Below are 16,760 nucleotides of genomic sequence, written 5' to 3' on the forward strand. Positions count from 1 at the left end.
TATCCTCCCCTCCAACCACCCCACCCCACCCCGCCCCTCCCCCCTCCAACTAGCCCTCAAACCCGTTTGACACGATTCCAACGTTGATTCCCCCAAAAATCTCCGGAAAATTTTTTTAATCATTTCTTTCCCGGCGGGACCTCTCATGAATTTTCGTTATCCCCTTTGGCGTTTGAATATCCTCAGGACTTGAACCGACGGCAGGAATTTTTCTCAATTATTCGCCGCACTGAAATATCTCCATTTCTCCAGTAAGGAATCGTGCGACAGCTAGCCCCCGGTAAATTTTTAATGCTAGACAAAAGATCTACTATTAATTGTAAAATTTATTTATTGAAAAATATTTCTCTAAATCAGAACAGTCCCGTTCATGTTGTTTCTCTGGAATGCTGTGATAATTGGTATTGATGCCATGGATACAATTGTGAGACTGTAAGCAATTCAGCAAATGTGTTATAAATCCCGTGATTTTGTGTTGCAAGTTCCTTATGACGCATGATAAATCTAATTATGAGATTTCTAAACCTATTCAATTCAATAATTCATTAATTTTAGCTATTCCTAGATGTTTTGCTAAATGATTGGGGAATAAAATCCGTTCCTGAATCACGACACATTATTTGAAGGATCTCAGGTTTTCCCGGCGTATGGTATTCAAGAAGTTCTCTCGGGTTTCCCACCGGGTCAGGTTGCAGTACACCGACGTAACCTTCCGGCCAATCAGGGCACACCTGAGCCCCGGCGGAGTGTATAAATATCAGGCCTTTTTCATGCTCAATACTTCACCCTGAAGACGATGGCAGAGTTAGCCTTCGAAACGTCGGTGTACTGCAACCTGACCCGGAGGGGAAACCCGAGAGAACTTCTTGACACATTATTTGCTTTTCTGGAAGCCAGGGAATGTAGAGATTAGAATAGCGTACTTTGATGATAGATCCTGAGGTTTGTCCTCAGTGCTGCAATCACATGCCGCGCGCTTACCGTTCCCTTTAGGGGACAGTAACCAAATGCTGGGCTAACATTGGCTGAGTTTTCATTGAAGGATATGTGATCCTTTTCTTGCGAGACATCTGGTAAAATAGGTATTGGGGCAATGTAACAGAGTAAAGATTAATACGTAAAGAAGGTGCCATGTGTCTGTATGCTGCATATTTTGCAAAACGATAATGAGAAAAGACAAGACTTTGGTTCATCAAATCAATGCAATGTCCCAAAAATAAGTAAAATAAATCCAGGCAAAAATTATTGTAGTCAAAGCACACATTACTCAAATTCCTCAAAATAGTACCCTTGTAGATCGACCCACCGATGCTGGCACCTCGGCTAGTTGCGGGACTCTTCTTGGAAGCTATCGAGGGGGAAACCTCGTTCAGGCACCTCGTCACGGCCTCTTTAACTTGATCCTGAGTTCCAAAATGGTTGCCTTTCAAGCTCCTTTTTATTCTTGTAACACCAAGAATTCCGGCGGTACCCCGGTAGGGTGACCGCGGTAGCGACCAATAGATAACGCGAAAATGTCACAATAAAAACCTTCTAATCTTCCGAGAACACATTGGGGACCAACTTGATATACTCCTTAGAATAAAGTTTTGATAAGAAGGCGTTGTACGGTGATGTTCTTAATTGGTCGTACTGGGCACTCTCCTGCTAATATTCTGACACTCTGACTTCGATCTAAATTAAGATTATCTCTCACTTTTTGCACATTTTCGTCACACTGTCGTTGATGGACTTCCATGGCGTTCCTCGTCGTCAACCTCCTCTCTTCCCTCCCGAAACATCTTGTGCCAGCGGGAAACCATTCCTGGAGACATTGCGTCCATAAGCACACTTAGCCGTTGCCATTGTCTTCGAATCCGACTTTCCGAGCTTAACTAAAAATTGCATCGCGTATCGTTGCTCCGTGGAGCGTGGCATCGTGTATTTGTGACCCAATCCTGGAACACGGGCCCAGTCTAGCAATGATCCGCATGATATAACGACCCGCAGGCAATTAACACAGGTCACGTTTTTCTTTTCCAAAACGTTCCACCACCACTCCCGCCTCAAATCGCCCCTTTTCAGCCATCAGTGTTGACGAGAAAATATCATTCTTCTTATTCCTAGGGCAGACCCTAAATGAGACCTCGTTCTAGAATAACATACGAGGTGCGTCCGAAAAGTATCCGACCTACGTTTTTTTATTATTATTTTTTTAAATTGTGAGGGTGTAGTTCACTAAAAATGTGCTCCTAGAGGTCAGACAATCAACAAAGAATATTGCGTTCAAGTTCTGTAAAGATTACCTGATGCCGGAAGAATAAAATGACCGCGTCTCTGGTCAAGCGGTGACTGGCTTCTTCACCACGATAGCATACATATATAGATACACACGCACACAAACACACGCACACACACACATATATATATATATATACATATATATACACACATATATATACACATATATATACATATATATATATATATATATATATATATATGTATATATATATGTATATATACATATATATATATATATATATATGAATCATCCTGCTCAAAATACATAAAATCGACCGACTTCTCAAAATGCGTCATTCCGTAACTCGTCGACGGAGAGAATCTGCATCAAGGAAACGAATGTTCACTTTCAAATGAGTTACTTTGGGATCTTTTGGATTTCTTTTCGAATGAATTCACGTGTATGCTAAGTTTCTTAGGCCGCACACCTCCGCGTATACAAGGAGGTGAACCAGATTAACGAAATTCTCACCCGCGATCATTCCACCAGAATTAATTACCGCGCTTGGTTTCCTGTAAGGTAACTTCAAAGCCTCCAATCCCTCTGTCACAGTAGATTCACTTCGCACCCCACCCCCACTCTCAAGCTCCATCCCTCACCCCTTTCAACGCCCCCCCCCCCACACCCTCGCCATCTTCAGTCTCGTCACGTCCCCCGTGGTTCGGAGCTTCTTCATTGCTAGTTCGTAAAAAAGGCAGCCTTTCCACTCGCGCCCCCACTTGCCTGCTTCTTGAGCTGCGTTTCCGCACGCCCCCCCTCTCCCTCCTCCTCCCTCGGCCCTCTCCACCCCTCCGCGCCGGGGGCCGGGAGGGGGTGGGAGTGGGAAGTGACACATTCCCCCCAAAAGAGCACCACTCTGCACATCACTTCGTGTGCATCTCCACGCATAAATAAAGAGTTTTATGGGCAAGTATAAAAATAAAATATATACAGATTAGTGTTTGTGTGCGTGGTTTTTATTCTGTATTATATGACATTACTGCCTTGGGCATAGATTTAAGGTAGACAGGTGAGGAAAAATACGCGGACGAACACAAAGGATATAAATTCTGAGAAAAACTAACACTCAGGATCCTCACCCTGTACCTTTCACTGTCTGGGCGAGGGATCTATGAAATCAGCTAATTTTCCTGGTGCAAGTTTCCTTGAAAATACTTGGGTCGTTCAGTAACCCCTCATGAAATCCAATAGATTGCGCTCGAACTGTCGAAAAAGGTTTGAAATCTCATGTCTCACTAGATTTCTGTTAAACTTTCAGTTATGTCCATCTTGTGGCTTCATTTTCATGGTCAATTGAAGCAACAAACTTTTGCATATTTATTCAAATAGAACAAAAATGAGTTTCGTGCGGTGATTGAATACTTCTACGAGGTCTGTCCAATAAATACGCGAACTAAGATGATTAACAACTTTATTTTGCAAAATTTAGTCGACATCGATTCTATCTCCTTCAAAGTAAACTCCATTCGTTGCTATGCACTTAGTCCATCTTCTTTTTCACTGTTTAAATAATCCTTGGAAGTCCTCGACAGTTAGGCTTTTTAGTTTTATCGTCGTTTCTTGCTTTATTGGGTCCTCCCACATCTTCCCAGTGATGTCCCCTCATCACAGTTTTGCATTTGGGAATAGGAAAAGTCACAGGGGGCGAGATCTGGCGAATATGGAGGATGATCAAGGATGGTGATTGAATATTTTGCCAGAAACTGGCGAATAATCAATGCTGAATCTGCAGGTGCATTGCCATGGTGAATGGTCCATCCATCATGTTCGGTTAAAATAGTGTGCACTGTTGATTTTCGTAAATTCAGTTCATCAGCTATCATTCGGTCAGTTTTTCGACGGTCGGTGAGGACAAGGGACCGCACACGATCAAAGTTGTCGTCAACACAGGCGACACGGCCTTGCAACATTCTCGATCATTCCAAAACGTTCCCATCTTGGCTCCTTGGTTATTGGGGCAGTGGTGTGAGGACGTGAGTTGCCGTGGACCCTTCTGGATGACAGCTGCCCGCGCCCTTTCTTTGAGATCGCATATCTCAGTTTGGCGAGCGTTTAACAGCATGTGTTAAATATTATTGTTGTCCCACATACCATGAAATCTGTCAAAATAACGCCCATTTGGCCCCTATAAAAAAGCAGCCACCATTTTGCGACTCGACGTAGAAGATTGCTGACATTTTATTAGTTTTGGTGGGTTTGGATTGCTCCAATGCATTGAGTATTGATTTATATCTGCGTTTGTGTTGGCACTTGGTTTTCCAGTTGTTTTCCAGTGCTGCCAGTGGCAACTGTCCTCATTTGGAACTCAAAACTCTACTGCTACCCTACTGGAAGGGTGGACAGATATTCCGGAACGCTCAGCATTCGAGTTCTGCAGTTCATACTGATTTTCCTTTGCGTGAGTTAAAATCGACAGCGGCCATTTGGAATGTGTGTCTCTGTGTGATAAACTTGTGGGAAAAATGTTAAATTTTGGAGGCATATACGTTTTCTGTGCCAAAGCAAATAAAAAATAAAAGAATCCTGCTATAAAGTACTTTTTTTTACTTAAAATTTCTCATGATTATTGATACATTTTTTTATCAATTAGATGGATAATGTAATCGTTTTGAAAGACATTTTTCGTTTGTCCACGAGATGGAGATGAAAAAATTTGCGTATTTATCATAATTTAGCACCAAATAAAGAGTGCATCATATAAATGATGTAATGGGTTCAGATAATCATTAAAAACAAACATTTATGCACTGCAGTTAAGAAATGAATGAATAAAAGGATTCAAGTGTCTTAATCCTATTCTTTCACATCTCAGTAGAGCTTTTTCATGGATCAGCTTTATTATTATCAATTTTTACTGATTTCCGGAAGCAATATTTATTAGCAAGGCCTGGAAGTAATTTGAATAAGACGCGCAACGTGCTGTGTTCGGGCGAATATTTTACGACATTTAAGGTTTTTTAGCCATAATTATTTTAATTTGGTTAGAGATAACGTTGGCACCTGAGCTATGTTCGTAAATATGCATGTTTATTTTTGTACGGTTGAGGGAAAATGTTTACTTATTTACTTGACGTATAGATTTATAAGCGGAGAATATTCCATTCCTTTGTATTTCCTATTATTCGTTTCGATTTGGCGTTTGCTTTAGCACTTAAACATTACGTAACATTAAGTAAAACATAACGTAACCATTTAATTCCTTAATTGGCCTGCGAAAGTTTATTTGTTTTATGACATTTTTATTTATACATTAATTCAAATCATTTTCATCAAATTTGGAAATCTATATTTAACCATGAAATGAGAGAAGGGACGTACTCTTCCACAGAATTTTTGGAAATAATTCAAATTCCGTGGAAAAGTATATTCATCCTCTATCATTCGATGGATATACTCGTATATGTATAAAACTACCAAGAAGTGGAACCTTACCATTTAAGGTTTAGTTTTTTTTAATTGCATTTTTTTCTATTTTAGGTTTTTTTTATTTTAGTTTTAGTTTTAAATTGATGTCTTTATTTTCGTTATTTTTTCAAAAAATACATATTGCCGGCAGGCCCTAAATATTAAAATAATTACACGACCATTTCCATTAGCTCCATGATCGTTCTTACCTCACAGTCGTCGTTTCCTCTTACATCCCCCTCTTATCTTTATCTCGCAACCTGCTTGCAGCTTTGACGATCGATTTGGGAACTCATTCTGAAAATACTTAAATTGTTGATTCGGGCACAGCAATGGGTACTCTCTAAATCAAGTCCCTTCTCACACGTTATTGGTAATAGGTGTTTATTATTGAAATGAAAATTAGCATCATACTTATTTATTTCTTCAGTTTGGAAAAGCAAACCATCATATTTTTTCAATACCACATACCGACATTATAACGATACGGTTCTATGTATCCCGTATTCAGCCCTGGAATAAACATCGTGTAAATCGGCCCTAAGTCGGCAATGATGAGAGCGCGTGGAAGGGCACTTGCTCCTACACGCGAGTGGAATTTTGTCCGTTCGTGGTATTTGAATATGCTGAATTGGAGAAGCATTAACCAATTAAATGCGACAGGTATATAATGGCCTTTGCAGTTTTAAAACGGTAAAAATGTGATAGAAAGGGTGAGGAATCGGTACTTGGTCATCGGATAAGTACGAAGGAAATGAGGTCACTCATGGGTCACTCGTTATTAATAATATATATTACTCTTTTAATAGATTAACTGAGGTAAAATAATAATAATGAAATTAAATAGACAGAGAAAAATTATTCGTTTACTTTTCATGGCATGCATTTCAGTTAGATAATGTAAATCATTTCGTAAATAAGGAAATTTTCGCCATTTTTCTCTTCAGAGCAGGAAAAAATATTTTTCACCATTTATGATTACGATAAGGACAGCTGACTTGTCCTTAAATCTATTCCAGCCATGCTCCCAGGTTTTAAAGCCCTAATACATCTCGCTATCGATTCTCAAAAAAACAGCAACAGTATGTTGGTGAACTTAATACTATTAACTCAAATTTTCATGGACAATATGAGCTGAAATTCGGAAAAACCACCCGCAATCAAAAGTAAACTCAAGTCACAACGTATTTCCATAAGTCGCTCAAGATGAGTTAAAATATGTTGTCATGGTAAAAACCTACGATTTGATTTGGGAAAATGCGCTGGAAAATAAAAGATGATGGATTAAAAATTTTAGTTTTTTTTTTACTTAAAATTATCTCGTCAGTCGATTTTCAACAGCCGACGGTGGCGTTTTAAAATATAAGCATTGTGTTGTAAAGTGTGTGGAATCTCAAAGTCAGCAATTTCATTTCATTTCAATATGTTATGCAAATAACATTAAGTTACGCCGGAGACGACGAATTTATTTTAATGTTTTGAATCCACTCTGAACTTAAGGTTCCTATTTTGAAATATGTGCAGCTGCACTATATGCATTCGTTTTGAAAAAGAGCCTCCTTTTACCCCTGCATCTCCTTCCTTCCTCTTGCAACCTCGAGAAGGAGGGAAGAGGGAAGTGGGGGAGGGGCGGGGGAGAAGGAGCGATCCCGTGTGGAAGTCTCGACGAGCGACCTCGGGAGCCATAATGCTGAGGGCCTAGTTTTTAATGTTTGCACAGTTGGAAAGAGAATTTTATGCTGGTTCGGGGATTTCCTGTATTCTCTGAGAGGAAGGGATCTTCGTCACCGGTTCAGAAATGGCGGAACTTGTGCAGACGAATTTATAGAGACGGGTATCCTTTCTAAAGACTCCAGTCGGGAGGAGGGTAGAAAATAAAAATATGCTCCAAGGATAGGGGTGTCGTCGACGATTGTGAAGGAACAATGAAAGCACCAAAAAATCCCCCCATAGCCGTCGTTTATCGGGGGGGGGGGCGAGGCGCCGTTTGTGAGCGGCCTCAGCGGGGGTGGGGAAGGGGTGGGGTGAGGGAGGGGGGTCGGGGGTTGGCAGGGGGGCGGATTGAGACCGGCAGAAGCACTCCATTCCGTCCCGGTCCGCGAGGAAGAGGGGCACTCCCGAGATACGTACACTTCCATTCAACCAGCTTCCACGACTGCAACCCAACGATAGAAGGGCTGCGGATTTACGAAATGGTTCAAATAATGGAGATGAAGTTCCCTACAAGTGCATGAACTATAATATCAAATTATATAATGATTCTCTGCTCTGCTGTGATACGAGATGCTTTTCTAAAGAGGAGGAATAAAATAAGCGCTAATTAAAATAATGACTAATCAATGAATGTATCACGAAAGATTTAGGAAGTCTGGAGAGAGAGACAATTAATCCGCATATTGCTCAAATCCAAGACTGCCGAGGTGCATGTGACGGACGGAGAGTCGGGATGGGCAATGTTCGGAAGATTGGCGTGCCCGTTGTCACCCGTGCTATTCAGCATATACGGGGAGGCAATGAAAAAGAGGACTGGGAATAATCGGAGAGAGGAGTGAGAAGTGGTGGGAAATTCATGAAATCATTCGGGATTGCGGATGATCAAGTTTGGCCAATGGAGTCACAATCATTTGATTGTGACTCCACTGTTAAGTGCATTAGAAAGTCAGTGTAATAGGTATGAAATGAGAATCAATGTGAACATATAAAGGTTATGAGATCATTTAAAAAGAGAATGGCTGTATTAAATGTTAAAACAGGAGGGCAAAATCCACAGCAGGTGGAACGGTTTACCTATTCAAGCCGCGTTTTGGACCCAAAGGTAATCGGGGTATAGAACAAAGTATCGTGGCTGGCAGATTTCCCCAGGATTGATGACAAGCACGGGAAGAAAAGACACGTTTAACCGTTCATGTGCAAGATGATAGGCATGGATTTGGAGGCTTTTGCGATGTTGGTGTGAAGAATGTTGGAAAAAGTACAATGGATGGATAAGAAAAAAAACAATTCCATTGGAGGAAGAAAGGGGAGTGAAGAGAGAAACCCAAAAGGGCCAAAGGAGGCCTTTTAATTGGCTACTTTAATTGGCGATAGAATACTGTAGACTAAGAAAAATTAGATGACGTTACCAAATCATGGAAAAAAGAGAAAGAGGATAGGCATGTTTGACGGATTGAAAGTAGGGAGGAAATGTGCTGGATTAAAGAGGGGGTTATTGTGTTGTGAAGCCGAGAATTTTAGCTGCATTCGTTCGAAGTCCATCCAAAATCTGGATAAAATGCTAGAGTACTAAATGTTTATAAAACAATAATGACACTATGCTAATAATAAAATGAAAAAAATAATCCTAATCACCTTATCTTTCAAGCATTCATTCAAGCATTCGTTTTTTTCCGTGCACTAATGGCGACAACAATTAAAGATGGGGGGGACCTAAGACAGTAATAGGTACACGCTGTCGAAAATAGGAGTATTCAAGTTAATACTCCCACAAAATACTCTCCAAGTCAGGTGTCCTAACGCCCCCCGTTGTGTGTCCAGGTGGGGATAAATAAATTCTATTGTATTATGAATTGTCCGTCCAGAATGTGTAGAACACTAACCGGTAATAAGTGTTTGAATTGCATGTGCTCCTGCCCTCTTTTAACGTATTTTCCTACCCTATTTGTGTAGGCATTGGAATAGCTGCAAACCATGTAGTACTCGTAACATATGTGAGCATATTGCATGATTGGTGCTCGGTCGCCCCCCTTCCACGCGGTTTTCGGGTGGACCGCGGGTAGCCAGGTGCATGAAGAAATAGAGGAAATTCATGTAAAATGGCTGGTGACCTACCACCCCCTGCCACACGTCCTTACGACGGCTTGCGGCGTATTGTATATATTGTGTGCGGGGTATGTAGATGTAGAATATCAGATATTATTTCATTCTCGAGAATCTTATTTTGCCATGCTCTCACTTTCCCACTATATTTGAAGTAATTTGCCACTTAATATTTATTAGGGATGGGCATAATTAACTCATATCAACCCCGTGACATATGTAAGTCTAGCCTTAAAGAAAATAGCAATTCACACTTCACAACAATAAAACCCTCTTTAATTTTGCAGTACTCCCTTCATTCGGGGCATCATGCGCCCATCCCACTCCTGCTCCTTATTCCCCGCCTGCCCAATGTTCTCCCTTCTGTCAACGATTCCTCCCCAATCAAAATGATCTCCACCCATCCACCATTCCTCCTTCTGATTTCTTCCAATAAGGCTCTCTCAAACCCCACCATTCCTAGTGCTTCTTATTCTGTTTATCGTTCCGTTTATTTATCTTTGCTATTATTCTCCACGCCTAGATTATCTGATACGTCTCTTAGTATACGAGTATGACCATCATATTGTTTCAACGACCATGTTTCCGACCCGCGCATGACCAAGCCCAAACCATTTTTTTTTCAATACTTACTGGACGTCCTTGTAATCAACTCCATCCGTCTTGTAAAATTTTCTTAGCCAAATGCATTTTTTCATCTCATTTCCCTCTTACTCTTACCTTCTTGGTCCGAAGCACTTCCCAGATATGTAAACCGTTCCACCTGCTCTAGTCACAATCAAAATTTGACATTTATCCCTCTTTCCATGAAATCTCATCCATATTTGTTTTGCTTACCTTGTTTTTCATTTCATACTTTTTGCATCGATTTTCAATTTCACACTATTAATTGAAATCATTTGACGTGCCCTCCGACTGCTGTGTGTGTGTCAAGGCGTGGACGAGGTAAGAGGGATTCCATATACGGTCCTGGTCGACACTCAGTTTCACTCTTTAACTCCCAGACGACTTTCGCCTGCGAATGAAACCCTAGATGACGTGCTTTAGGGAGGCCATTTTCCGTCTGCTCTCGACCGGAGTGGCCAAGGGCTGCAGACTGGGTGCGAGGTTCATTTCAACCCCAAGGATGGATGTGATCTCGTTTCTATCCGAATCTCTCGCGTTGGGAACTGCACCCCCCGCCACCACCCCCTCCCCCTCCTCCATCCACCCACCACCGGCAAAATTCGTCCCCGAGGAGGAGATGGCAAACCCGCCCAAAGCAGAGAGATTTTTTCAAAGAACGGCTCCATTCACGGTCTGATCTTCCCTCTTACCCCACTTACGCCCCCTAGGGGACCCGGCTTCTGTCGCGCGCCACATAGAGAGAGAGAGAAGAAGGATCCCTCTTTGATTCAAAAAACGACCGAAGAGTATATCTAGGGTGCTGCCTGTGCCACGCCATTCGGAAAATGACATCCAAACCTCGCATTTCCCTTATCTTATTATAACAGCCGTGGATGACCATAACACATAACATCGGGATAACTGTCTTCAAAGGACTCGCAGAAACGCTAGTAGTCTCCCAAATAAATATGCATATATATATATATATATATATATATATATATATATATATATATATATATATATATATATATATATATATATATATATATATATATATATACATATATATATATATATATACATATATATATATATGTGTGTGTGTGTGTGTGTGTGTGTGTGTGTGCGTGTGTGTGTGCGTGTGTGTGCGCGCGCGCGCGTTTGTGTGTGTATGTTTTTCCGAAGAGTTGGAGAATGCTTTACGCACCATCGTGAGCCATCGGGCCTCGCGGTGTGTGGGACTCTCTTAGGGTGAGCAATTTAGCCACCAGTGGCCCATCGCTCGGCTAACCCACTAAACTCCCACCTCTTTTTTGTGCCTGCCCCCCGGAAACCTCCGTTAGGCATTACTTCGGCAGGGCAGTGATGCCTCTTAGGCCACTTCTGGTTTTGATTCAGTTCTCTAATGACGCTGCTGCGATTCTCCTTTCTTCAATTCGCCTGATGCGGCTCAGCTCCTCTACTATGGTTGTCACCAAAGTAACCGCAGCACTCCAGTCTGCCTCTGATCTAACCTGACAGAACCCCAAACCTTCCAGGGTCATGCCATGTACTATGAAACGCGTCTCTTGCCTTGGTGAATCTTGGACATCGAAACAAGACGTGCTCCGCATCCTCGTCCTCACCAATGTAGACCGGGCACTCCGCGCTACTATACACCCCAATGCGATGTAGGAAGCTACGGAAGTTTCCGTGGCCGGTAAGTACCTGGGTGAGCTGGAACGTTAAATTGCCATGTCGTCTGTCAATCCATGCTAAGATGTCCGGGACAATTCTATGAGTCCGTCAACCCTCCTTCGCTGCATCCCACCTCTGCTGCCACTACTCCATCATTTCCGACGACCATCGATATCGACTGCTCCACCGAGCTTCCTCAGATCTTGTATTTCGCCGCAATCTTGGGTAGTTCCTGGCGCATTCATTTGCCATCTATCTATCTATCGGAGGAAGTCCCCCAATCACGGAAAGGGCAATGCCGGATACTGAGCGATAGGCTCGTGTAACCCTTAGGGCCGCCGTCCTATAATCTCAACCGCAGAATGCTCCATAACTTCTATTCTTGATAAGTGGACCGGACCATACTGGTGCCCCCATACAAAATCACAGAAGTAACCACAGTAGCGAGTAGTCGCCGCCTAGGTTCTCTTGGCCCTCCAATGTTGGCATAATTCCTGCCAACACTCCAGCCACCTTCGATGCCTTTGAACCCACCTTCTGGAGGTGCTCCTTGAATAGAAGCCTTCCATCAAGGGAAGATCATCCCAGATGTCTTATTGCCTGTTCGTATTGCCTTTCCTTCTACTGGGAAGGTGGCATTGCTTCTGTGCTTCGTGCGTGTTATAGGTACCGCTTCCGTTTTTTCTGCTGCGAGACTTAAACCGTGGTACTTTAGCCAATCAGATACCTGTTCAATGCAGCGATGCAGCCAGGTATTTAATCTCCTCCACGCTCTTAGCGCTCACGACCAGTGCCGCATCATCAGCGAAGGCCACGATCGACACCCCCTCTTGGAACCGCAGTCTGAGCAAGCCGTCGTATATGATGATCCCGAGCAGGGGTCTCAAAACGGAACCCTGCGGCTCTTCTCCCGTGATATTGTACGAGTGTGCTCCGTCATCGGTGTCGTAAACTAGTGTCCGGTCACAAAGATAGCTCGAGATAATCTTTCGCAGGAAGAGCGGCACTTTAAGCCGCTCCAATGCCTCCATTATATCTTTCCATCTAGCCGAGTTGAAGGCATTACGAATGTCCAACGAAATAATAGCACACATTCGTCTTGCGCTTCTTCTCGCCTTAATGGCATCCTTGGCCAGATTTACAACGCGGTCTATAGCGGCAATGGTTGATCTACCTTTCCTGAAACCAAACTGATTATCGGAGAAGCCCCAGCTTGTGCAACAGCCGCCTCCAGTCCAACGGAAATTATTCTCTCTAAAAGCTTACCAGCTATGTCGAGCATGCATAGCGGTCGGTAAGAGGACTGCTCTCCGGGCGGTTTTTCTCCCTTCGTGAGAAGTACCAACCTCTGCCTCCTCCACATTATCGGAAAATAGACACTCGCTCAGTGTTGCCGTGAATGGTTCCGGAGTTTTAAGAGCAGCTACCGTTATGGCCAGACCCGGCACACCGTCAAGTCCTGGGCAATTACCCACCGCTATTCTGGAAGCCGCCGCTCTCAGTTGGGCTTCACCTACCTCGGGTACTTCTTCTGTATCCTGGAACCTTGTCAAGCCTGTTCCAGCCGCCATCTCCTGCTGCTTTGGAATTAAGTGTCTAACGACCTGATTGAGGAAATCTAGACTAGATGGACTTGTTACACTCCTGGGCTTGATCTTGTTCATGATCATTTTGTATAGTCCTCCCCATGGATCGTGCTCAACTCAACTTCAGAACTCGTACCAACACTTTTTTTGGCCATTTTATGGCTCTTTTTAGTTCTCTGCGATGTGTATCATAGATAGCATGAAACTCCTGGAATCGCGGTCTGTTCTTCGCTCATTTCTGTTTCCTCCAGGACCCTAGACGCCCGTCGTAGGCTGGCAATATCCTCATTCCACTAGTGCACTCGAGGGCGACCGTGCGCGTTAGTTTTCATAGCCATTGAGGCATCAGAGTCTGTTTTCAATACCTGATTCAGATGTCGGACTCTCTCTTCTGCAATACCATGGATCTTAGCTTCCCGCAGTATATATAGGAATGCCTCCTCGTCGAAATTGTTCGAAGCCCACTTCTTATCCCACCTCGGCTTCATCTCAACTTTCCCACTGCCACTTTGCAGCCTGTACACAAGAGCTTGGTGGTCGCTTCCTGTGTAACGATCGCTAACTGTCAAGCCGTAACCTTCCCCAATCAATTTAGGATTGGGGTAGGTCACGTCGACTATAGATAACTTGCCAGCTTTGATAAACGTAGGGGCTGCTCCCGTATTGGTGAACTCCAACTCTAGCGTCGCAACCGCTTCGAGCAGTGCACGGCCCCTGGCGTTTGTCTTCGCGCTTCCCCACTCCGTCGCCCATGCATTGAAATCTCCGGCAATGAGCACTGGTAGTCTAGATGACTGCGCACTGGTGACAATAGCCTCCAGTGATCTTACGAACTCTTCCATGGTATCACCTGGCGGGAGGTAGCACATATAGATACGTACACCAGCCACCTCCACCCAAGTGAAGCCCCTAACTTGAACTACCACTCGACAAGATATGTGCAGATTGACACACACCCAGACCGTCGCCATGCCCTTGGAGTCTTGTTACCCAGTTTGAATTGTCTTATCCCTTGTAGACCTCACTGATGATGGCTTTATCTACTCTCTCTTCTACTACAGTTTTTAAGAGCAGATCTTTGGTCACTGCACAATGGTTTAGATTAATTTGGAGGACCTTGACCATTTTCCTTCCGTATTGATGCCTCTAGGTCTGATCGTTTACCCTTACAGTTAGCAGCCTCATGGCCCTCCTAGCCACATCGGAAGCACTAGTTCGTCCGGTCTACGAGGCTCGTACACTCTCAAGCGACGTGTCCCACCTCCTGACACCTGTAGCACCGCCTGGGTACTTGCCGTAGTCGGAACCTACACCTTACACAACCGATTCGAATTTTCCCTCTTTGGAGAAGCTTCTTCGCTATCTCCGCCAAGATTCAGACGTTGGCAACCTGCGTACCGCTGTACGCTTCCCGCAAGTAACACCCACACGTATCACTGCTCCTGGATCAACTTCTGCGGTTATGGCCTCCACGACATCATCTGCAGTCGTCGTCTCATCCAAGGCCTTGATACTTAGGCTCTCCATATGAGTAAGTAGCTGTACTTCTGCTACTCCACTCAGCACTGACGAGACCGCCGACCGCAGCCCGAGGGACTCCGCATCCGATCGTCCCAGCTCTAGGAGAAGCTCTCCTGTCCTGGTACGCCTTACGCGCGTTACCCTCTCGCCGAGCGTCTTTAACTCAGGTGTCACCTTCACCCGACGCAGTATCTCTGCGTAAGAATTCTCCTCCATTGCTTTGATCTTATTGGCATCAGGTCGGGGTGGCTTTAACCTGGGCCTCTGTTTTTCGTCAGCCACCGTCAGGTTGTCGCTGTCCTTGCTGGATAGCTGCTGCTCTTCTTTCTTCTTCTTCCTGCTCCCTACGCCCTTCTTCACGACGTGACCAAGTCACCTGCTTGAATCTGAGTCGGTGCCACAATGCTCTTCTTGTGTGCACGTGTGTGTGTGTGCGTGTGCGTGTATATGTATGTGTGGGTCGCGGTAGTCCAGGGGTAGAGCGTTGGACTACTGATCGGAGGGCCCGGGATCGATTCCCCGGCAATGCACTCTGGGTACCTGCAGCTCCACCCAAGCAATGTGATTTTTCGGGTACCAGGTCTTCCTGGGAAACCAAAACCGGCACAGGGAAAGGAACTGCCCCCCTACCCTGATGTGTGAATTTCACACACCGTCGGGCTTAGTACTGGGTGAACTCTACCATCACCAGCATCATGAGTGTGAGTGGGTTTACACGAGATCTGTCAAAAACGTTTCGCAAATTTTGAATTTTCGCGGGTTACGCATATGTATACTTTACCTATATAAGTATGGAAGAATACCCTCAGCAATTCATAGGGCATTCATCAATGCGTATTGATGACGAAGTATTTAAAGCAAAGTAGTGTGTCCATGTACGAGGTCTGTTCAATAAGTGTCGGGAATTGTGAATTTTTGCGGATTACGTATTTTTTTATTTTAGATTTTTTTATACCCTTATGTCTCTCACTTATGCAGAAACATTCGGCCATTTCGAATGTTTAGTTACGTTTTGGCAGCTGTTTTACTTGGACGTGTTTTGGCTTGCCTTTGATTTTTGCCTGTTCCAAAAAATGGATTAAAAAATCTGAATTGAATTTTGTGTAAAACCCGAAATTAAGTGCTGTAACGCATTCCGAATGCTGACTGTGGCATATGGAGGAGCTACCTTGGACCGAAGCAACGTTTATCGGTGGGAAAAAATCTTCTCAGAGGGCCGAGAAGATGTGAACGACGAAGAGCGTGCCGGACGCCTGAGCACGTCAACGACAGACGAAAACATTGATGAAGTGAAGAAAATAGTATTGCCCATTCGTCTAAAAATAGTAAGAGAAGTTGCTGAGGACCTAAAAACATCGATTGGCTCGTGGCATTCGATTTTTACAAATGCTTTGGGCATTCCACGGTTCACTGCGAAATTCGTACCAAAATTGCTCAATTTCGACCAAAAACAACAGCACATTATCATTGCTAATGAGGTGTTGGACAACGACCCAAACGACCCAAATTTGGTCCAAAGGGTCATAACTGGTGACAAGCCATTAGGTTTATGGTTATGACGTGGAAACTTAATCTCAATCATTCCAATGGAAGCTGAAGCAAGGGCCAAGACCGAAAAAAGCGCGCGGAGTTCCGTCGAATGTGAAAGTTTTTCTAACAGTTTTCTTCGATTGCAGGGGCGTGGTGTATCATTCGTTCTTATCAAAATGCAGAAGAGTTAAAAAGGAATTTAACCTGAAAGTTATACGAAATTTGCGCGAAGCAATCCGTCACAAACACCCGGACTTGAGGAAAAAAATGGCAGAATAGATATTCATGAATAAATAAATAATTTTTGTAAAACACAAAAGTCGCGGTACTTT

General features: G+C 43.7%; 1 protein-coding gene across 1 annotated transcript; it reads right to left on the minus strand.

Moving 5' to 3' along the window:
• Positions 1-13,670: 13,670 nt before the first annotated feature.
• Positions 13,671-14,348, minus strand: LOC139698610 (uncharacterized). The gene has a single exon (XM_071597453.1). It carries the CDS (start codon positions 14,346-14,348, stop codon positions 13,671-13,673), a length of 678 nt encoding a protein of 225 aa, XP_071453554.1.
• Positions 14,349-16,760: the final 2,412 nt, after the last annotated feature.

Source organism: Hetaerina americana, unplaced genomic scaffold, assembly GCF_022747635.1.
Source record: "Hetaerina americana unplaced genomic scaffold, ioHetAmer1.1.p SCAF_9, whole genome shotgun sequence".
Classification (NCBI taxonomy): Eukaryota; Metazoa; Arthropoda; class Insecta; order Odonata; family Calopterygidae; genus Hetaerina; species Hetaerina americana.